General features: G+C 36.2%; 1 protein-coding gene across 1 annotated transcript in view; it reads right to left on the bottom strand.

Moving 5' to 3' along the window:
• Positions 1 to 24,967, bottom strand: part of LONRF1 (LON peptidase N-terminal domain and ring finger 1) — a 31,526-nt gene that overhangs the window by 4,718 nt on the left and 1,841 nt on the right. Inside the window, exons 2-10 of the mRNA XM_087418466.1 lie at positions 15,205 to 15,323; positions 14,054 to 14,176; positions 11,144 to 11,293; positions 10,372 to 10,612; positions 10,175 to 10,271; positions 8,720 to 8,834; positions 5,388 to 5,509; positions 2,754 to 2,912; positions 2,475 to 2,637 (exon numbers count right to left, since the gene is read on the bottom strand). Coding sequence (XP_087274592.1) covers positions 2,475 to 2,637; positions 2,754 to 2,912; positions 5,388 to 5,509; positions 8,720 to 8,834; positions 10,175 to 10,271; positions 10,372 to 10,612; positions 11,144 to 11,293; positions 14,054 to 14,176; positions 15,205 to 15,323 — 1,289 coding nt within the window. The remainder of the gene's footprint in view (positions 1 to 2,474; positions 2,638 to 2,753; positions 2,913 to 5,387; positions 5,510 to 8,719; positions 8,835 to 10,174; positions 10,272 to 10,371; positions 10,613 to 11,143; positions 11,294 to 14,053; positions 14,177 to 15,204; positions 15,324 to 24,967) is intronic.

Raw genomic sequence — 24,967 nt, 5'->3', positions numbered from 1 at the left:
AATGCAGGTGGGAAGATGGGATGTTAACTCATCCATCTTATTTTGATTTCTGTAACACACACTTGTATCCCACTCGCTACGTGCCAGGGAGTGCTCTGTTTCCTATACATTAACCAGAACAAATACCAGACCTGACTCAGCCTTTCATGCTTCAAGGATGACTCAATATAAAAACAACAAAGGGACTCTGAAATGTTCCAAAATATAAAAGGTAAGACTATAGCACACAAGAGACAAAAGAACACATTTTTTATTTTTGAAAGATTTGAAATGAAAAATAAAACTAAAGTTTAAAACACATCTGCTTTTTGCACAATGATGTGAATGTACTTAATGCCACTGAACTGTACACTTAAAAATGGCTAAAATGGTAAATTTTATGTTATATATATTTTACCACATTAAAAATAAATAAATAAATACAAAGGTAGAGGAGCCATACGATTGAAGAATTCTGGTCTTGGAAAGACCATTAAGATTCAGTCCCCTGCTAACACACACTGGTCTTTATCTGAGCAAGAAATAAACTTCTGACTCATTAAAGCTGTTAAAAAAGAAAAAAGCAGGGCCGGCCCTGTGGCTTGGTGGTTAAGTGCGCGCGCTGCGATGCTGGTGGCCCGGGTTCGGATCCCGGGTGCGCATCGAGGCACCACTTCTCCGTTCATCCTGAGGCCGAGTCCCACATACAGCAACTAGAAGGATGTGCAGCTACGACACACAACTATCCACTGGGGCTTTGGGGGGAAAAATAAAATAAATAAAATCTTTAAAAAAAAAAAAAAAAAAAAGAAAAAAGCATCTGCTTTGCACCCTTACAAAATTCAAGGAGACTAACCATAGGCTCTAGTAAACAAGGAATGATAAAAATGATAAGAGTCTGAGATGGAAAAAGAAGTTGGCTAAGAAGCAGGCAGAAGTTTCAAAAGCAAGCTTTTAGAGTTACGGATCTTTATTGCAATAATAGAATTTAAAATTTCATTAGAAGGCACAGAAAACAGAATTACTACACTAAGAAAAAAAAAAGACTTTGATATTAAAAACAAATGTAAGAAGCTTTTCCAGAATGGACAAGAAATCATTACATAGATGAGGTGCTAAGATGAGGAAAAATTATTAGACGTTTCTAAGACCACAAAGACCTAGAGAACTCAGTTTTCTAAACATCAAATCCATAATGCTTTCAATATGCTATTCTATTGTCATATATTTATATTTATATATAGTCATATGTTAAGCCACATACTCAAGGGGTTTTGTCATCAAATCCAACATATGAAGATATAAATTTACATAAAACTAATAAAATAGTTATTAGTTTTACAAAGAACACTGCCTTTAACAAATGATTCCATTAACCAAGGATGACTAAGGCACAGACTGTATCAATCAACTCAAAATTTCAACTCCCGCTATACTTTTTTTGGCCTAGTGCACAAAGAAAGTATCCCATAGCATCTTTCTAATAAGATAGGAGAGGCTATATCCAACTAATCAAGTTTATCAGCAGAGAGGCAATATGGTGCAATGATAAATCACAGCACTTGGAGCCAGAGAGCTGGCTTTAAATCATTTTTATTACACTACCTATAGGATTTTAGGCAAATTAATTAATACTTCTGAGTCATACTTTTCTCATCTGTAAGTATCTCATCAAGTTCTGAAAATTCAATGAGCTAATGTTCATAGAAATGCCTAATGCTGACACTCAATAAACGCTGATTGAAATGAAGGGCCCAAATAGATCAATGAACAAGTGACAGTAGAAGATCTATGTTTTTATAATGCCTTTCCAAAGGAAATTGCCTTTAATTTGATATTTGTAGCACCACAAATCATTTTTCAGATCCCTAAACTAATTGCAGACAGTAAAGTAGGTACTGGAAAAATTAAAAGGGACGCATTCACCCTCCCCAGGTAAGATCTCACCAATAAGTACACTGACAATGCTTTATCTGTGATGTCCTAGAGTTTGAACACAGCACCCAACTGTGTCTATTTTATCATTAAGGTTATCTTGGGCATATCTTAATAAATAGAACAATTCTTAAAGGATTATCTGTGTTTACATCAAATTTCAATCTACTGATTACATCAGCTTTGACTACTAATAAATTCAATAAAAAAAATAGCAGGGATTAGTGCTCTCATAACTTAGAGGGGTTGAAAATTCAATTCAATCAACTATTATTAAGTACCCACCATGCAAATACACACATACATTCTAGGCACTGCACTGGTTGTTAAGCCTGTAGAAATGAAGAGGATCTGGGTTCCGGTAGCTCAAGTTCTCTTGGAACTCACAATGATTAAGAGCAAGATAAGAAAAAGGTAACTTGGAGCTAATTTGCATAAGGATTGAGGAGGGTCTCTGATAAGAAGAACTGTTTTACGTGCCTAGAAAATATCTGCCTATACAATGCCTAGGACAGAGTATATCAAAGTGTGCTGGAAAAGAATATTGTAATATTTAATACCTCAACATCTTCCAGATATTCAATGTCTGCAGTGCAATATCCGTCTTTCATTCCTCTTTTTAAAACCCTAAACCGCTTTCCTCCGACTGTATCAACCACAGACCTTCCATCAGGTAAGAAATGTACATTTCTAATTTGTAACATACAGCCATAATCTGCAAAACTAAAAGAAAAACTCTAATGAATATCAAAGTTCAAGTAACAAGCACGCAAGTTCTCAGCAATATTCAAAGGAAGCTCCAAGATAAATAAAAATATTGAAGTGCATGAAAAGCATACCTATTTTGTGTATCACTGACACACATCCCAAACTGTTTAGTTCCAGTTTGTATACTTCTCCGAATCATCAGTCGATATCTTGGCTCAAATACATGAAGAGGACAAGGCACAGTGGGGTAGGCCATAGTGCAAACAAATATTGGAACATTCTTGGTCAAGCTGAGGAAGAAAAGAATTTCATTATTATGTATCAGAACATACAACAAAAATGAGTGAAGCTTGCAATGGTAATAAATTAACATAAAACAAAAAGAAATTAGCTCCAAATAAGGTGAATAAGAATCAGCATCCCTTTCATTAAGCTCATGCTGATACAATATTACTACTAAAAATTTGTTTGTGATTCTCTTATTTATCCAAGTAAATTTGATTTTGAGATGCCAAGTTATCACAGAGAGCTAAGCATCTTTACGAATCAAAAAGCAACTGATTATAACTACTGTTTATATTAAAAATCTGTTTAAAATATTTGTACCATGACAGAGCTAATATCTTCTATCCATAAAACACTTCAAGTTACTCTTAGATAACAGTAAGAAAAAATGAGCTCCCACAAAGGACAAAAAGCAAATTATAAAAAATTCCTAGGTATTAAAATATTTTCAAACACAGTATCAAAAGCAGATAATTCAATAACATTTTTTCCAGGTAATTAAAATGATACAACCTTTTTCATTGCCAGATTGGCAGAAAACAAGAGGGATGAAGGCGACGCCCAGCTTTGGCAAGAGTATGGATAAAACCTGTGGTGCGGGGAGCAATCTGAAGTACAACCTTGCTGAAGAAGAATCTGGCTGACAAATCAAAAACTTTAAAAGTGTTCATATCCTTTGAACCCACAGGCTCACGTTTTTTTCTACAAGTGCTATAAGATTGTTCAATGTAGCACTGTGCATAGTAGCCAAAACTTAGAAGCAAAAAGAGAAGACAAGCAAAATAAATTATGACATAACCATAAAATGGGATACTATGCTTAAATGTTTATATTGAGGAGAAAAAAGGTTATAGAATAATCTAAATAAAATGATCTCATCTTTGTTTAAAATGTATTTATATATACTAAAATCTGGAAGGATATATACCAAAATGCCAACAGTGATTCCTTTTGGATTATACATTGGTTTTTTTCCCCCCTGAATCATTTATATTTTCTACAAAAAGACCACAAAATACTTATGTGGAATATTTAATAAAAACATATTTAATATACAAATTCCTATACATTTAAAACTGTGTATTCTACCATCACTGAGTACTCTCCTTATGAACGTTAAGAACTGAAAAAAAAAAACCCAGTACACATATTAATTAGCAAGACTTCTAAATACCAGGAGATGAACTACCCCTTAAAAAACAGCCCCATTAGTAAGCAGCAAGATTCCCTCAAGCTTCTCTCCATCACATCAGCTCCCCTGACATTACTACTCCATCTGTCACTCACGGATTCCACTCCTCTGTGGGGGGTCTGGTCGTGTTACTATGTTTAAGATTTCAAAAATATACCTGCAGCTTTCTTATATCCAGCTTTCTGCAGTGTTGATCAAAAAGGTTCATAACCCTCACATCAGAATATTTTCTATCATAAAATCACACAATAAAATATCGATTCTTTGGGAAGATGAATCAGTAACAATTTTTATAAAGAAAAGACTGGAAATCTCTCTTCTATTGGAGGCCACTGCCCAATGAAGACATTTGATGGACACATATTGAAAAAGAAAACCCTGCAAGCTCAATTAATCTATCCATAGAAAGTGAGAAATATAAAATGTTCAATTTATATTTTGAAAATAACGGAAATAGCATATAAAAATTACAATTTGTTCTTTAGTGTGTCCAGTTAAAAGGAAGTAAAAGAAAAAGAGTTGAGAAATTAAAAACCTATGAAAGAAATTTGAAGAGGCTCAAATGACTGGTGAAAGAGGGAAAGACATGAAGGGAAAAGAAGAGAAGAATTAAAGCACAAGAAAGAAAGATACTACACAGAGCAACAAAACCAGGTCCAACCTATCCAGGCCCAATTAGCCATTATGTCCTCATAACAGTGGTCTGTACCACTGAATCCCAAGGTTACCTCCAGGTTTTTCACTGGCCTGTTACTAACTCAATTCAGCTACCAGTCAGCATCTTCATTAATTGAGAATTTGGCCCCTAAGTCACCCCTTCCAATTTCAGTCTCAGGCCTCAAGGACCCAACCCCTTCCAAACCTCTAACTGGCTAAACTGCCTGCCAATCCAGGCCACTTATCCTCACCCTTCCTCCTGCCCAGCCCTGATACCCGAGGGTTGCTGTTCCCAGCAACCCTTCTTACCAGCTCCACCTTGCCATTCCCAATTCCATTGCCTGATGTCACTGCAGGAAATCCCTCCCCGACCTAACATACTGCTTCTGGGCAAAGAACTGAGTCAATAATTCCTAACAGAACATGCGGAAGTTACCAAATGAACTTTTAAAAAATTCTGTCTATTGAGGACAGGGGAAGCTGACCAATATTCATTTAAAATATGCTTTGGACCAGACTGGGCTAAACTTAAAGACAGGATCCAGCTTGCTGTGAGAAGGTTTCTCCTTACTGTCTTAAAGGGTAGTAGTTTGTAATTTGATTATGTTAATTTTTATGAGAAGAAACTTACTGTGAGAGTTCAGCAGTTTCTTCATCATATATTTTTTTTCTCTCAGACAGCTCATCAGGCAGATACTTCACTATTAATTCTTCCAACAGCTGTGTGACACAGTACCTCCTATCTGCCAGATACTAAAAGACAATATTATTTTACATTCCAGTATTTTTTTTTCCTATAGTATAAAACAGGCAACACAGTTTAACTGATACATTAGAGCCTTTATTACATATTTATGCATTCAATTCTGAATAAATATAATTAGTGAGGGGAAACATTACAATGAAGGAGGCTAAACAGGTAAACCTGTCTGCGGCTTTGCTCAAGAGCATTAAAAATACATGGCTGCCACTTGAACTAAGCACTGTATGTAAGACCTGTGTCTTGCTATGATCACAAATCCTTTATTAGTAGCACTCAGCCCTGCCCCTGCCATTTCCCACACCAATTTCCATCTGACAGCTCATGGGTACCCAAAACTAGCATTTTAACTGAGAAACAAAAATAAGGTAAGGAATAAAGAAAATAATGCATTTGGCTTATTTAAGAAAAACAAAACTATTCCCCTTTTTTTTGTTCCCAATTTCAGTGGCAGAGTTTCCAGACAATTTTTCTTTCCGATTCTCCTTCCATGGTCAACCCACTATCACTTAGACCCTTATCAAGAGGTTGTTTTTCCTATATGATCCAGCCACCGTCTCTGACTCTATATAAAATGGTACCTTTGTCCCACTCTCTTAATACTCTGAAAAAGTGCCACCCTTATGCATTTTTGTGTCATTCTCTATGCCATCTGCTGAAAGTAATCTCTTTCACTCCTACCTATGAAAAGCCGATCTAGCCTTCAAGGTCTGGCTCCAATTTCACCTTTTTCATCAAGTCTTCCTTAATTATTTTTCTGTCTCCCAAGAACCCCGTATTTTACTGCCTTTACCATACAAAAGGCCGTTACCATCCCTGGCACTGTATTACATGGACAGGCATACATTATGTCTCTGTAACTAAACTAAAAACTGCATAGGGCCAGGGACCAGGTCAGAGTATATGCACAGAATTCTGGACAAAGAAAATGCCCAATACAAATTTATTTAATAAAAGTAGTGAGGAAAAACTCTTGGGAGACAATCACAAGATAACATAAAAAGAAGCCATCCTTTAATCTGTAGACCCAGCAAAACCAAGGGTTTTTTCATTATCCAATGAAGAATAGAGCAGGAAATATGAGAGGTTGGGAAATAGTAATGGTTTCCAAACTTTAGCATGAATCAGGGCTTGTTAAAATGCAGATTGCTGAGCCCCACCTTGGAGTTTCTGATTTAGTAGCTCTGGAGTGGAGTCTGAGAATTTGTATTTTCAACAAGTTCCCAGGTGATACAGATGCTGCTGGTTAGGGGAACACACTTGGACCACTGGACTGGGAGAGGTACTCTTGAGCAGATAATACATACACAGATAATTGAAGAGTTTATTAAAAAATTAATCAAATTATAGACATTATAAAAGTAATTTTATTATTTTCTATTAACGTAATAAAAATGTTTTAAAATTTAAGATTTATGTATTAAATTGGGGAAATACGGCCTCTCTTACACCACTGATAGGAATCTAAATTTGTACTGTATTTCTGGGGGCCTAGGCAATTTGGCAATTTGTTTTAAGTCTTATAAATATAGGACCTTTGATCCAGTAATTCTCCTCCCAGGAATTTATCTTAAGGAAATAGTCAGAGACACAAAGCATGGTATATAAAAAAAGGAAGAACAAAACAACTTACATACCCAACAACAGGGAAATGTTAAATCATTGGACTATTATGCTGCTATAAAAATCATGTCTTTAAAATATATTCAAATGAAGAAATGAGCAAAATAAAATGACAAGAAAAGCATAAAACTATAGAGCATATCAATTTTATTTTTTAAAATATATATTTAGAGTTTACAAATTATATTATACAGGATGTCTTCAAAGTCAAGACACAGAATAAAGTTATTTTTAAACAGTATGTTAGTTATATTTTTAAATAATATGCTTATTTTGTTTTCCTTCAAACTCTAGACATTTTTTAAGGTGAGATATCTCTAAATTTAAAGCAATGTATCTAACTGTTAATGTGAAAAAAGCCTAATAAATATACTGGAGAGTATCTAAAAACTCTAGAAACACAGGAAAAATAGCATATTTAGAGTATTGCACCTGAAAGCATTGAGCATACTAGCTGAAAATGTAAATAACAAACTCTTTAAGAATAAGTTTATCTTATGTTTCCTGACTGGGAACATTCTGTATATGGTCTTGTGTTTTATATATTCGCTTGTTATGTAAGACACATATCAAATGTAATGACACACATATGCTTTTATGATATCTGTACAGAGCTGTGTTTTCTATATAGGAAATAACTATGTATATTCAACAGCAAAATGGTTTTATCAGTTTTTTATTCATATTTGGAAGATCCGTTTTTTTCTTTAAACAATCCTGTCAACGACCAGGGACAGAATCGTTCTCCTGATCAATGTTACCACTGTACCTGGAGCTTGAATTAGAAGGCTGTAGCCTCACCTTGGGGGCTCTCCAGTCACTCAAGCAGGACAGAGAGGATGCTGTCCTCCCACTGGTCCCAGAAGATGCCACCTGAGATCCGCTGTTTTCCTGATACCGGTTACTAGCACTGATCACTGACTGTATAAGAAGGGGCGTGGAAAGCTGTGCCTCCCTCTCTTCCTTCCAGTCTACCACCTTCTAGAGCTGCGCTGTCCAGTGTGCTAGCTACTAGTTATATGTGCCTACTTAAATGTAAATCAGTTAAAATTAAACAGAATTAAAAATTCAGTTCCTCAGTCACACTGACCACGTTTCAAGTGCTTAATCACCACTTGTGGCTAGTGGCTACCATGTTGAACAGCATAGAAATTGAGCATTTCCATCAACGCAGAAAGTTCTATTGGACAGAGTTGTTCCAGATGTTGAAGGGGCTGGACTAGGCCTAAAATCTAGCCTATTACTGGGGGTGAGAGGCAGAGCAGTTGGGCTTCCCCAATACGGTCATTAAAATTGAGACTATTCCTGAGTAGGTACCTGACCACACCCCCTTTGTTAAAAAAAATTAACCACAGGGAGCTTGGTCACCAGGACCTCTCTGCTTTCCCCTACCCTCTCTTAACTCACTTTTCTCCAACACTAACATATGGGTAACAAAACATTACCCTTTTTGGTCACTCAGCATATATAATGTAACTCATTCTGAACATGATCATCACTATTTCTACAGCTAAACAGAAATCAAACCATGTTGGCAAACTTAAGATCAATAAACAGATAAATATACAAATGTTTATTACCTCTTTTAAGCTTTCTTTGCAAAGGGGACAATACGGTGTATGATCTAAACAACGCTCAAGACAATTCTTACAGAATGAATGTCCACAAGGGGTTGTTACTGGCTCAAAAAACAACCTGAAATCAACCAAAATACATGTTAGTTTTCACATTAAACTATCCAGTGGAAAAACCTAACAAACTAATAACAGAAAGGAGGAAAGAGAGTTTGGTGGGTAGGAGAGGAAGGAAGGGGCAGTGGTAAATGCAATTATACCCTCCTGAACCTTTTAAAAGTTCTCCCTCAACAGAGGTACCCTGCCAGGGCCCTAGAGCTATACTGACTAATAGAACAGCCACTCACCACACGTCGCTACTAAGCGCTTGAAATGTGGCTGGTCCAAACTGAGACGTGCAGTAAATGTAAAATACACACCAGATTTCACAGACTTAGTGCAAAAGAAATAATGTAAACTATATCATTAATAATTATTAATTAGTTGTTATACAGATTCTTATTTTAGCCTCATTTTAAAACTGGTTTCTTAATAAGCTTATAAAAGCCTTACTATATAAAATTCATTCAAAAGAATAAGCCAATAAATATTACAGCTGAATCCTAAATAAATATTAGGCTTAATACCAGATGTAATACTCAAACAATATGGGAAAACTAATTTTATTTACATTATAATTATTTCCTGAAACATGACACTTCTGAATTTCTTAGAAGTACTGTTAGATGTATAAGTACTTCAGAAATCGTCTGGTCTAATCCCCTCTCCTCATAGATCAAGAAGCCTATGGTCAGAGTTAGGGGACTTGCTCAGAAACACAGCCAGTCAGCACCAGCCTGTGTGGCCAGCACTAGGTCCCCTGACTCTTCATGCACTGCTCCTTGACTTCATCACAGTTTATGTCAACAGAAAATGTTCTTTCAAAACTAGCAATCTTTTAGAATTATAAGCATAATGGAAATCCTTATCCAATGTTACTGTAATAGGATTTTATGGTTAAGATATATAAACAAGATAGAATCATATACATACAAATACAATTAGAATTCTTACCCAAATCTAAAACCGTGTATCTAAGTTGCAATAATAATACATCTAACTTTTACAGCACTTTACCATTTCCCAGATGCTTTTTATATGTAAGTCATTTGATTCTTACAACACTATGATAGAGGCTATGCAAATACTGACCCCACTTTCTAAATAAGGAAAAGCGAGGTTCAGAGATGAAGTTACTTGCCCAAGGTGTGAAAGGTAGATTAGGATTAAAATTCATATCTTTTGATTTTTAGTTCAGTGTTCTGTCACTTTACATCGCCTATTATTACAGAGTAGATTACCCTTATCCACTCTGTATTTTATTTATGTTAATATAAAATATTCTATAAAATTTTCTATAAAATTTTATAAATTTTAAATTTATAATTTATAAATTTCTTCTATAAAATTTTATACACTTACCTCATGCAGAGAGAACACTCAAAATCTGAGGCATCGATTAATTCTTCTGGGATATCACCATAAGTTAATGAAAATGTACAGAGTTCATTGGGAGTTTCTATTAAAACAAAGAGACAAGGTTATCTTCTTTAGAAAAAAGTTCAAAGGCCATTCTAAATAAATAAATGTGTTTTCTATGAGTGTAGTGAAATTTTTACCTCCCTGTTTTTTGAGCTTATTTCTTCCATCTTCATTTACAATCACATCCTGGTCTAAAAGAGACAACTTTCTTTTCAGCAGAGCACCATTTTCTTGAGCAGAGAGGAAAGGTTCTGAGGACACTCTTTTTAAACAATCCTCTCTGGCAGGCATTTCTGTTGAATTTATAGCTTGGGCTGACTGAGGATGGTTTAAGCTTCCTTTGACAGGCTCTGAAGCGACCTCTGGTATTTCTTCATTCTACAAAAATACAATAAACAAGGGGACTGTCTTCCTTTACTATCCTTTACTGCTCTCATCATGAATCAAACTGAAATGAAATTCCAATGCCTTATAATGTTCATTTTACTGTTCATTTAACAGACCAACTTTTAATTCCAAAATTCTGGCCAGTAAATGATTTTTGCCCGTACTTATAGAGCCCCCAACATCCAGCTAACTTACGTTATAATGAGGTTTAAGCAGTTAATGCAAATATACCAGTTCCCACCCAGAGGAAACTAAAATAAACACAATGCTCTACATTTTCCAAGAGACTGAAAGTTTTCTGACACTCAGGTGACCTAAAATTGTGATTAATGAACAAATATTTTACATAAAAGTTTTTAGTGTAAGATGAAAGGCTACAGACGAAATCCTATTAACACAATGCTTAATAGGTTGAAAGTCCTACCTAAATAGATTCTAGTACTTGAAACTAGGAAAGTGAAGATCTTAACTTATAAAGAAACAGATACACTAAACCCACGATAATCTTTTCTCATCCCTTACCTGCTCTGGGCTAAGCTCACTGGCAGAGTGAGACTCTTCCATTACCGAAGGAAAACCAAAAGGTTTGTTTTTAATACATGGTAATGAACTCCAGGAAGAGTCCTTCAGGCCTTCTTTTAAGTTTTCTGGTGATAATAAATTACATAAAATCTGTAAGAGAAATATTATAAAAGTAATGGAAAATAGAAAATATTTGGTTAAGAATAATATAAAGTTACCTAATATTTAAGAATTTTTAGAAAATTTGTAGCAGACATTATTCTTAATGAGCAAGGAAGGAACAGATTCAGTAATGTAATAAACAGAGCCACCAAAGTGATTAAAAAGTCTTACAAAACCAAAGTGTACCTCAATGCGGTCAAATCACCTCAAAGAAATGATTCAAAAGGAAGGTATGGGAGTAGTTAGATTGGCAGCCTGAGAGGGTACCCCAAGGTAAAGGTGGCCTTTTTAACGTTAGGATTGTAAAAAGAAGAGATCTTAAGAAAAGTAGAAAATATTGACCTCCGAACATGAGCGAGTCCCCTCCTATGAAATAGTTCATGGTTCACCCCAATGTATATTTTAAGGCTGGACTTAGAGTGTTTATGTGAACTAAAGAACTTGGACCTCTAACTACAAAACTCTAAAATTGCATGTATTTACACTGAATTTAGCTTCTCACTGAACTACTGCCCAGCTCTATGTTGGGAGCACCAAATGGCAGCTGCCCCATAACAGACAGGAGTTAACCTGGGAGGCACACGCAGTGTCAAAATTTCTGGGTGCTTCTATCAGGAATACATCTAAAACTCTCAAAGAGACAGGGTAGGTTAAGAGAGGGGAAGAACCCGGCTAGAAGGAAATGAGAGGGATCCAAATTTGAGGGGTTATCAAGCTCTAGTTACATGTACAGCAGAGAATTTCTTAAAGTCTCAATTTGGAGGTTTGGTTTTTCAGCTGCACTCTCAAATACACAAAAATCAGAATTATTCACGAATCATTATAACGTAAATAAAAAGGAAATATATACAATGTAAATAAAAGTGTGCATACCTGGTAGGTGCTCAAGCAATACCCCATATAATGAACAAACATTTAAAAATCTGTAAATGTTTTTACATTTCCTATGATTTAAAAAAAAAGTATTAAACACACACCTACTCTAGAACCCAGCAATTCCACTCCTAGATATTTACCAGAGATATAAAAACATATGTCCACAAAATGACTTGTGTAAGAATGTTCATAGCAGCAACTAGAAACGATTCAAATAAAAATCACTACTAACTGTGGATACCACAAATTGTGGTCTGTTCATACAATGGAACACTTAGTGAACAATAAAAAAGAAAAAATTACTGGATGTATCTCAAAAATATTATGATGAACAAAAAAAGCCAGACACAAAAGAGTACATGCTGTATGATTCCATTTATCTATTATCCATTATTCATTTAACTTTAACAGAAGTTTTAGAATAGTCAAACTACTCTATAGTGGTAAAAATCTGAATAGTAGTTGCCTCTGGGAGCAGGCAGATAGGGGATTTACTGGAAAGGAGATGAGGGAACTTTCTACGGTGATGGAAATATTCTCTATCTTGATTAGGGCGCCGTTACATGGGTGCATAATTTCTCAAAACTCACTGAACTGTAAAATCCAGGCATTTAATTATATATGCAAATTATACCACAATTTACAAAAGCATATTGGGGAAAAACAAATATTTCGAAGCATAAGCTGTTTTGAATTCATCTGACCTTTTTAACCAACAAACATTTACAGCAATATAAGGATCTCCAGCAGCATGGAAAATGCAACATTATAAGCCCTTAAAAAGCCTGCAATCTCACCAGGAAGGTAGCACGAACAAATAGAGAACAGTCAGAAAACACACAATAGTAAACAGTTTTTTGTTAAATCAGTGGGCTTGAATGTATATGCAAACAAACCTTATAGAGGATATTCCCAAGTCACCTGGATATTTATAAGGCACTTGGGATCTGAGAACAATTTCAAAGTTCTCATAGCCTCAGGGTACGTAAGAATCTCGTGGGGTGCTACGCCCCAGTTCCAAAGATTCTAATTCCAAAGGTCTGTGGTGGGGCCCAGGAATCTTTACGTTTACCATGTACCTGAGGCGATTCTGACAAAAAGCCACACTCTAAGAAACACTACAAAGGGGATCAATACTGTGGCATGTTCTGAGGACACCGAGGAGAACATCATGATCGGGCACTGGAATTGTATTAGGGTAGATTTTCCCAAAAAATTTTTCAAAGACTCTTGTCTTTCCAGATGTTCTGTGAATAAGTATGACAAAAGCTGAATGCTATTGTCATGCTAGCATAGCAGAAACTCTGAGAAGTCCTGAAGAAACCCGTTTAACTCAGCTTAACTCAATGTTTCAAGTCATTTGATCATAAAACCACCTCCCTTTTCTCTTTTAATTAACGCCTCCTAACACACCACAGAACAAACTTTAGAAAGTGATATATGGACTACTGACAAAAATAAGGCAAAAAAAACCCGACTAGGGCAATACTATTGGTAACCATGGAAAGTAAGCAAAGTTGAGACATGAAATGAAAGGCAAAAGGCACACTAATAAAAATTCCTGAGCAGGAACATCATGACAACAATGTTTAATTAAGGATGATTAGTCTGGCTCAGATGGAACAAATTATTAGGGAACGTCTAAATTTAACTAAGCAAAAATAATGCATTTAAATATCTGTGAATGAAATGTTTTGATTTCAGTAAGAACTCAATACACTTAGTATATGAACCTGAAAACCACTCGTCAAATTGCTACTAAATTTGACTTACAGACTCCTTATGTTCTCATCCCAACTTTCTAATTAGCATTTTCAAAAAGACCTGTGTCTCAGCCCTGCCTGGAACTATTATGATTGGTAAACGAATTACCTTTTCTACTTCTAGCTTTGCAGGTGCAAAATCTTCATCAAGGGCTAAGCACTGAAGAAAGAGTTGTAAGGCATCACCGAAAAAACCAGCATCGTGGAGTACCTTTCCTTTCCTGAAGTAGACCTGCAATAAAAGCACAGAGAGGCAACTTTTACCGGTAGAATTGTTTTTAAAAAATCAATATCAAGTAAAGAAAAAAAATGGTCTGCTCAGAAACGCTCATTTTGAATCTCTGAATGACTCTGAGGAGCCCAAAGCATTTAAAGATATATTTACACACTACCTGGAGAAGCATGTACGGAGGAACGGAGGCCCAGCAAGTGACTTCAAAACCACATTTCTAATTATATCACTTCAGCGATAAGTCCAGAGGGTTCTTTGTTTTTCAACAGTTTTAAAGTTGTCCATACAGATCATTTTCCCTCTTATTCTTAATAAATATTTGCCTTGTGCTAACTAGTCATGCCATCATGGGATTTGGTTCCGTTTTCCCTATTTATAATTTTCACAGCATCCTTACTATACTGTCCTCAAAGGCACAGTTTTGAATGGAGGAAGAAGTCACATAAAAGAGTAATATCTAGTTTAAAGAACATATATGGGAGATGGACTGGTTTGCCTTGGCAATTTGATAGAAAGGAGAATTAGTAAACTGATTATATATTTTATATATAGGCCTCAAGTCTGTTTTAAAACCACATGGGCAAGGCAACCTCCTTTGCCCCATCTACTGTATGAAATCACTGTCTAATTCTCTAGTACCCATTATAAAGCCTCAATCAATTTTCCAGCCTCAAAGACCTCTTCTCTTTCCATTAACAAACCTCTTCCACCCATGTCCAGTTCGGATTCACCTTCACAATATGGTCAGTTGTATCTCTTTGAGGAAATTTTGTATACTAAAGTCTCTATTTTTTTCTGTGCCTGGAATTGTAGCTGCTCTTTAATAAGGAAACAAAGGTTTCTTATAATTTAAAAAACTGTCAGATAATATTCATCCACTCAAAATATTGACCCTAGATTCCTAGAACTCTATATATTCTATTTAGAGACAACTAATCCATTCTGTTAAAATTTATAACCATAATTGAATGCATGTTCCCTGCAGCTGAAATTTTTAAATTCATGCAAATGTAAAACAGTAATTTTACCTCAGGCCAATTTGGCAGTTGAAAGAGAACTGCATTTAAATCTTCTATGGCTGCTTTAAACTCTTGGAGACCAGCATATGATTCAGCTCTGTAAATTTTTAGAGTCAAGTCGCTGGGCTCTGAAACAAATATTTTATAAAGGTCTGATTATTTTTAAAAGATTATTATATAACCCAAAAAATACATCATACTAGATTGAAAACTGACTTAGTGATTCCAGTCAATAACCAGCAAAGTAAAGGGAATGAACAAGCACAGTGTGGGTGCAACCCACTTACATGCTGAATTTTATCTCAAGTTATATCAAATCATTATAAGTAGATTACGTTAATGGAGGAAATTATGGTTTTAAGAATAGTGGAAATATTTTTAAAACATGAATAATCACCTCTAAGAAAACAAATATTTTCTTAAAAGAGGGCATTCTATACAGATTTAAGATGTCTTAGATGTTTAAAGATTTGCCTTTTTATGGTAAATCTTAATTTTTCATACCCTAATTTCTAAGTCCTTATTTATAAACGACCATATGTGTAACTACTGCACATGGAATTTCCATAGTAACAAAGACCCACCAAGGCTCAATCTTATGAAGGTATACAATGGTCCTGATTCTGGAGGAAATGGGTTGATAAGAGTCAGGTTTTTTAAGAGGTCAAAACTTTAATTGCTGCCATTAGCCAAAATGGTATTAAACCATCCCAAAACAGATTAAATTTCAAATATTTCTGAAGAAAAAAGTTTTATTGATAATTTCACTATCTTCTACGTCTCTACTTGAGAAACCAAATTAGTGTCCAATGGCATTCAGAATTTCAGACAGACAGCTGGTTCCCCTATGAGACTATAACCAATTACTACAGGTACATAGATTCTAAAACTGAAGTCTAAGCAAAAAACTCATTTCCAGTACATCTACAGATGAAATTAACTTGATGCTTCTTTAAAAGCTATTCATCTTTGAAGCCTTCAAAAATGTATGCTTATGATATAAAGCTTCATTATGAGAAGGGCATAAAGACCTGCAATGCCTCATTAAAAAGAAAAAAGACATAATAAAACTCCTCAATAGCTCTCTGGCTTAACGCTAGTTTTTAAATGATTGCTTTTCTAGAGATAACTCTTCAATTAACAATTAAATTAGACAGCACTTTTTCAGTTGCCGGTGCTTGAAAAGTGGAATTATATCGTTCCATCAAATTTATACCAATGAAAAATTTTAAAGAAGAATGAAATTACTATTTCATGAAAATATTTCTTACTTCCCAAATAAAAAAAGACACGTCTAGAATATTTTGTCTTCTGTTTCTTAAAGCAATATAATTGGAAATCATTATCTCTGAACAAAAATGCACAGAAATTGAAAGCTCAATATGATGAATCAATCCAGAATGAAGAGTTCCAGCACAAAGCTAGACCCTGTAGGTGTTCAAAAGATTTTAATTTATCCCTGTCTTCAAGGAGCTTATAACCTAACGAGAAAATTTTATTTTACTGTCAAACGGCATCATGTAATTCTGATTTGACAAGCACAACCAGAGTTCAGAAAATGGAGAGGAGTACACACCAAAGCAGTCCAGGAACGAGTGGTCAACCCATCAGCAACAAAAAACCCTCAGCGGTAAGGACCGCAGCCCAGGACGTGCAGTATTCCACCCTCAGCTGGGGGCTTCCCATAGCATCCTTGAGACGCCGCCTCCACTCCAGCACCTCCAGACAGAGGGAGTTCACTGTTGTAACAGGCAGTCCCTTCCCTGCCCGCATCCCTTACTGGGCTCTTCTTTAATTTCAATTTTTTCTTTTACAGCAAGCCCCCACTGCACCACACTTGACACAGTGCCTATTCAGGACTGTGGAGTACCACGCCCTTTTATCAATGTCTTCACTGCTCAGCAGTGACCTTCAGACAGCTTCTTTAGGTCAGCCCCAAAGGAGGTGACTGAGAAGACCTCTGTCTTTCAGAAAACCCAGTCAACGTATCACACTTCTCCGCTCTGACCAAAGAGAAACAAGACTGTCCCCTCTCCTCTCCACACAAAACACTCCGACTACTGAGACTCCCTCAAGGGGCTCCTAAAAAAGTTAGTACATATTGGAATAAGAAGAGAAGTACACCCTAAGAAGAGATGACAAGAGGCTTGGATTTTAAAACTTGCTCCCCAATTTCTCCTAGGTAATGTTTTTATTGAGAACTTCGAATGTTAACGGAATAATTATTTTGAAAGACTCTATCCAAAAAAAAAAAAAAAACCTCATCAGGTGAGTTCAAACCCCCAATACTTTTTAAAAAAGATTAGGGCCACCCTAAATTCCAAAAAAGAGCCAACTGTGCTAATTGAGGCCCTCTGAAGCATACAGAATGTCTGCCCTCCATGTAAACTTTTGCAAAAGGCAACTGTGGAAAAAGCAATCGGCCCCGACTGTGTCATTAACTCAAGTCTGAAAGAGGCAACAAATATTTACTCTATGCTATGTGGCCTGAGGACACCGGAGTAAACAGCTCACCTCTCTGCACAGGCCACCAGGGAGGGCCTGTTAGTCCACTCCTGCAAGATCCACCGCGCCCGGCAAGCACCTGGTACGTTATCGACTCAATTTGTTGAAAAAGTGAAGAAATATAAAGATAGATGTGGTTTGGGCTAATTGTACTGAGCATGATTTAACTCCCAGATCTTTATCTTCGGTCCTGATTTTTTCATCCTACTTTCAGATTCATCAAATTTCCAACTGCCCGCTGTACCTTTCCTCAAACTCAGTATGTTTCCCACCAAAAAAAAAGGGTGTCTTTTCACTGTCTTCTTAGTAACACCACTGACTTCTCAAATTACATCCTTAACTTTGTCAATTTTACCTCCTATAATATTTTTCAAATCCGCACCCGGTCTTTCCCAATCCTACTGCTAATAGCCTTAGCCCAGGCTTCCAAAATCTCTTAAAGACTACTGCAACAGCTTGCTGACGGCTCTCCCTGCCTCCAGTGTTACCCTATCTATATCCTCATCATCCACAAGATGAAATGGGATTTAGCACAACATACAAGTTCCTCCACGCCTGGCTCCTGCCCCTCTCCAGCCTTACTTCCGATCACTGTCAGCCTCCCACTTGAAGTCCCTGTAACACCTAACTGCTCCCCCTGCCCCATGTATCCACTCTATTTCCTGCCTCCTTCCTTTGCTCAGGGCTCCCTCCTTGTCCTACCATCCTTGGTCAGACCACCCCACCTCCTCATGGTCTGGATAACTTGGTCTCACCTAACAGAACAGCTAACCAATCTCTTCTCCAGACGCTCTCCCTTAAGTCCACCTCCACCCAGCATCTCAGAAGGATCAAGAGCATGAGCCTTGAAGTCAGACTGTCTGGGGTCAATTCCTGGCTCCTCCACTTACTCGCTGTGACCTGGGAATATTACCAAACACCTCTGCACCTCAGTTTCCTCAGCTGTCAAATTGAGGGTGTTTTTGAAAATTTATTTTTATTTAAGAAACACCACTTACTATGTACTATTCTAAATGATTTACGACCTTCAGAACAATCCTATGTGGGTCTAGCATTGACCACATTTTTACAGATAAGGAAACTGAGCACAGAGAGCTGGAGTAACTTGCCCAAGATCAAACAGCTAGTAGGTGGTGGATTCAAGAGTCCACCTTAGGCGGTCTGGCTCCCCGAGTTCTTGCTGTTCACCTCTATGCTAACAACAGTATCTACTTCACAAGGTTACCCCAGAGAGGGAGTTACCTATGCAAAGTACTCAGAACAGGGCTTGGTACATTGTAAGCACTATTTACATCTCTGCTACTATGACTCTGTTCCTTCACTAGATGTGCACAGCATTAATTTTCAAATCTATTTCTGAGCTCCCTCCATTATTTCCTGTCTTTGTATCCTCAAATCCAGGCTTTGCTACATGTTGGCTGAGCTAGGGGAAATTCACTGAAATTTGTCCCGTGAAGCGCCTCAATTCATGCTCTCATTTTCTCTTCTCTTAGACCCAGGAATATTGTGAGTCGTTAGGCAAATAAAAAGACTGAAATAAAATCCTGCTACACATCTGAGGAAACCAGTCTTAAGCTGTCCAAGGTATTCCTTGGGCTGAGGAGGGAGAATCCTCCAGAGTTACGATTCCTCATCTTTGTTTCAACTCTGAGGGACACGTGATTAGTAACAGGAGTTACCCGTTGTTTCTTTAGTTCATCTTCAAGACACTTTTTTCAGATTGCTATGACATTTTTAATGTACAGTTTTATGAAATATACCATATATATGTTTTAACCTGCTTTTTTGTCCATGTAATTAAATACTAGTCCACATGATTTTTAATAGCTGCAAAGTATTCTACTATATACACACCATCTATTTTAAAATTCTCTACTCTGCAATTGTTACTTCCAAATTTTGGCTAATATAAAAAGCACTACATGAGCCAGCCCTGGTGGTCTAGTGGTTATGATTCAGAGCTCTCACCGCTGCAGCCCAGGTTCATTTCCCGGTCGTGGAACCACACCACCCGTCTGTCTGTCATTTGTCATACTGTGGCGGTGCTCTCATAGAAGAACTCAAACTAACAACTAGGATACACAAGCACGCACTGAAGTTTTAAGGGGGGAAAAAACAAGTACTACACGAACATCTACCTATATGCCTTTACATATCTGCTTATTTCCTTAGTCAACTATAAACTTAAATGACTCTGCAGAAAATTATACAGATACACAAATTTTTCAATACATTCTGCTAACCCTTTCATTAAAACTTTACTTATTTTATAGTCCCACAGCTGTTTATTTTGTTTACTAGAAAAATACAAATGAAAAATAGCATCATTATTTTCAAATCCATCTCTTCAGTGAGTTTGACCTTTAAAACTATACATTTATAGGCTATTTGGGTTATTTACATGTAAGTGTAAAATTCCCTGTTCATATCCTTTTTCTCATTCTGAGTGTCTTTTTCTTAGATTTACATGTTGAGCTATTTCAAGAATTTTAATGGCTAACCAAAATACCAAATTTCTTTGCCTCTATTACTTTATCAAGTTCAGTATGGTAGAACCTGGTTATCACAATTAAATTAAAAGCTGCCAATAGACAAGTTATTAATGATTGATTAATAAAGTCCAGGAACAGCAGTTTGGCATAGTAATTAAGATCACAACCACTGGATTCAGATCTGGGTTCACATCCACTTTGGGCAGTTTACCTAACTCTTTGAACCTCAGTGTCTCATCTATAAAATGCTGGTGATACCCAACATCTTAAGACTGTTGTGAGGACAGTAAGGTAATGCATGTTAACAGTTAACACACTGCCTGGCACATAAGTGCTCAATAAATAATAGTTACTGTTGTTGTTAACATTACAAAATATTTCAAAACAAGTTGATAAAGAAATGAGATTAGTTTTTGATATAGGTATTAGGAGAGTATTTTCTACCTCTTCTTTTACCCAAATAAAACTTAGCCCAGATGAGAAATATCTTTAGGGATTAATGGTGCAGACTAGACAAGACTACAACAGCGAGCTGTGGGAGGGTAGGGGGGGCGGGGAGGAAAAAAAGACTGATTCTATCCTACCAAAGAAAAAGAAAAAAAAAAGAACAGAAGCTTCTGTCTTGCATTTTAGTTCTCTTAAGTCATTCGCCTTCTATATAAAACATAATAACAATTTTGAAAAATACCTTTCCAACAAAAGAGGCAGAATACTATACAAATTCATTTAAAAATTTACTTGAATATATCCAAGCCTCTTAGAAATATTCCAGGAAAGGGCCGGCCCCGTGGCTTAGTGGTTAAGTGCGCGCGCTCCGCTGCTGGCGGCCGGGGTTCAGATCCCGGGCGCGCACTGACACACTGCGTCCCACATACAGCAACTAGAAGGATGTGCAGCTATGACCTACAACTATCTACTGGGGCTTTGGGGTAAAAATAAATAAATAAATAATTAGAAATAGTCCAGGAAATAGAAAAACAATTCTGAATAAACAGAAGGCTAATATACAAATAACTAGAAATCTAAAATAACTGAGTTTTGGTAAATTTTGCATTATTTGTTTGATGAAGGAAAACAGGTAAAAACACAAGAATTGTTTATATAAATCAGGACACACTTAAGCATATATAAACCCTTTTTTCATCTTCTATATTAATAAGAATATGCCATTATTGGAGCTGGCCTGGTGGCGCAGTGGTTAAGTGTGTGCGCTCTGCTTCAGTGGCCCGGGGTTCCCAGGTTCAGATCCCCGGGCACAGACTGACGCACCACTCATTAAGCCATGCTGTGGCGGCGTCCCACATACAAAATAGAGGAAGATGGGCACAGATGTTAGCTCAGGGCCACTCTTCCTCAGCAAAAAGAGGAAGATTGGCAACGGATGTTAGCTCATGGCCAAGCTTCCTCACAAAATAAAATAAAGAATACGACATTATAACTCATGTTTATAGTAAGCCTGAGGCACTGCAAAAACCCTTAAAGTGACTTCTGAATTAAAGATGAATCAGAGATATACTGCATATAGGCTCAATTAATTAGAAGTCAACAAGCCACAAGCCTGTTTTCTAGTGATTTTCAATAAATACCAATTTGCTTCAATTTTAAAAAAAAGAAAAAAAAACAAACTCTACAGAGACACGGTCTTCATTTTGTTCACTTCTGTATTTCCAGCATCTAAAATGATGCTTGGTACATAGTAGGTACTCAATAAATACTTGTTCAATGAATAGTAAGAATATTTAAGATTTATGTTTTATATGCTGATTTTTAAAATCAACTTTGTATTTAGAAGCAATATCCACATACCAGGTTTCTGCTTTCAGTTCTAACTTGGTTACTTCTTGCCTTAAGAAAGTCACTCAAAATTCTTGGAGCTCTTTTCGTCAATAAGTGAATTAACAATATTAACACTTGCCCTCCCATCTAACATGATCTTTTGTAAGGATCAGTTAAGATAATGGAAGTGAAAACATTTTGTGAACTGGAAACAACATAAAAATGTCAATGTTTACTGTTTCAGGTCCTTTGCAGAAGAAGTTAGGACATAAGTTTATTGACTAATTAAATTCAAATTCTCTTCACATCAACCCAGTTGAGTTGCTTAAAATATTAAAAACCCTTTACATTTTCTTTAAATGTATTCAGTATTCACCTATAATTTGACTAATCTCTTTATAACTAAAGCTTTGCAGTATCTATATTTTATTGACGTATGCTAAAACGTTACTACGAATTAACACACACAGGCTAGAATCAGGATTTAACCCTCACTCTGGTAATATTTTTAATGTGGTACAGAGAAAAGAACAGGACCTGACATCACAAGGTGTAGATGTCAATTTTAGCTAAATCATCTTCTAGCTGTAGCACAACTCTTACATTTTTAAAATATTTTAATTAATATTTACTTTATCAGGCACCATTCAGAAGCACTTTACATGTTTTGACTCAATTCTCTCAACAGCCCTAGGTGGTTGTTATTATTGGTATCTCTCTAGGAAGTGGAGAATATTCTCACTTTTCAGATAAAGAAACTGAAACAGGGAGGTGAGACAACAGGCCCAAGGTCAGAAAGTAAGTGGGGGGCTGCGTGGGATTCAAATGCAGTTAGCCAGCTCCCAGCACACACAGCTTTAACCACTAGACCATACTGCCTATCTCCAGGGGCCTCAATTTCCTTCTGAGGATAAGAGTACTCCCCAGCATTCTTTGCGAAGATTAAATGATACTAAGAATTTTAAAACACTTGGTAATAGTCAAGGACTATATAATTAATATTAAAGACAAAAATTTCTTTCTCCAAGTATTTTACATAAAATGTTCTCCCCTTCTGACCTTTATTTTTTTTAAACCAGTTCAAACTATAAATCATATTTTTATGTTGTTTTCTTTTGGGGGAGAGAGGTGTACACAGGGAGAAGACAAGTGTAAAAATTCATTAAAAATAAAAAAGAAGACAGCATAGCAAAGTGGGATCATTGCAATAGACTCTTAGGTATAAAGATTCAATGCAGAAAAGACTGTTACATAATATCCCTGAACACTAAAAAGAAAGTTATGAAACATCTGAGAGTTAATACCAAAAGATCAATGGATTAAATGTTATCTAAATATATTTCAATTCAACAGAAACTTATGTAATCTCAATGGGAAACTTCTGATTTTGGCAAAGGTTCTCAAGCTTTCCTTTCTTGTTGACAGGAATAAATTTGATGTGTGTGGGCTAACTGTAGACTAGATTCTTTTTTCTAATTAATAGTATTTACTTGTTTCATTATAAGAATTATATGAAGAAATTATAGTGAAGGTCTTTTTTCACTGTCAACAATAATGAAAGAATCATTAGTAACTACAACTGTACAATTATATAAATACATTTTAATACTATCTAGCTAACTAGCCGACTCTCAAAAAGTTAAAGCTTAACTGTTCAAATAGATTTATGACCCTATCAGATAACATTTTTATTTATGCCCATAAACTGTTCAATACATAATATTTGCACTTTATCAACTACAATTTGTTAGTTCTAAGATCTTTTTCCTCCTACTTTGCACTAAAAATTCAAAGGATGAAAAAAGTTATCCCTGTTAGTAGTATTCAGACACATTTTCGAGTATGGCAAATTAATGATTTTCTAAAGACCTGAAAATGAGGGGAAAATAGGCCAATGACGTGAAAAGTCAGGAAACTTGGGTTCTAGACCTACAAAAGTAGGATTAAGTAGCTGAATGGGCAAAAGTCCCACTCGCTGTCTATGCACACTGAAAAAGGGAGAGAGTAGATCTTTCAGAGTCTTTTCCTGTTAAAAATAAAATCCTCAATCCAAGGCCCAGAATCTTCCTTAATTAAAAGATTACTGGTCATAGAACATTAATCTAGACCTTAATTAATAAATGTGCTCACTGTTCTTCCATGGATTAGGACCTGAATTCTTATGAAGCCCCTAATTTAAGAGGTCAACTCACTAAATTAGCAGCAGTTAACACTGAATACTGCTGTCATTAAGTTTTATCCTTGGTTTTATACTATCTACAAAATAACTTCCTTGGAAATTTATGTTTAACCGTTTTCATTGGATGAGCTTTAAGGGCAGGACCAACCCTGGTCCAACCTTTAGGAGAACTGGAGGATAATGTTGCCTTTACAACCAGCTAGCTGTGTGACTGTGGACAGGTCATTTCACTGCCCCAGCTTTTGCTTGTTCGTATCTAAAATGAGGACCCTGGCCTAGATGGTCTGTACTTCCCCATTCTTACCCTCTTCACCCAGAGATGCAGAGTTGCCTGCACCAGAATTTTGTATTTCAAATAGTTCTCTTTTGTTCTGGGTCCACCATTCTGTTCTATTTTATAACTGCCTACTCCCCATAAAGAGACTGAAAGAATATAAAAATATGCCAGATTTGTGCTTTGAACTCTAAAGGTATTAAATAACTCAATATATTGTGACTAGTTCAAAATGACTAAGCACTTACGGGAAAAGATCCACAATAAGATACTCTCAGTAACATAGTTGATAAATTTACCTCATACCTAACATCAGTTTATATTTTAGATGTTTATTTTCTTGGGGATTATCCCTCAAGTATTATTTCATGCCAATATAGACACTAATCTTGAAATATGCTTATTTAGCAAAAGGCTTAACAGCGACACTATTGACATTTTATAATTGTGTGGGAGGCTGTTCTGTGCATTGTAGGATGTTCAGCAGCGACCCTGGTCTCTACCCGATAAATGTACCACCACCACCACTCCCACAAGGGGTGGCAA

The sequence above is a fragment of the Ceratotherium simum genome, chromosome 28, assembly GCF_057802395.1.
Source record: "Ceratotherium simum simum isolate JZ-2026a chromosome 28, ASM5780239v1, whole genome shotgun sequence".
Lineage (NCBI taxonomy): Eukaryota > Metazoa > Chordata > Mammalia > Perissodactyla > Rhinocerotidae > Ceratotherium > Ceratotherium simum.
Note: the sequence above shows the minus strand (reverse complement) of the source record. Positions and strands in the feature narration are given on the sequence as shown.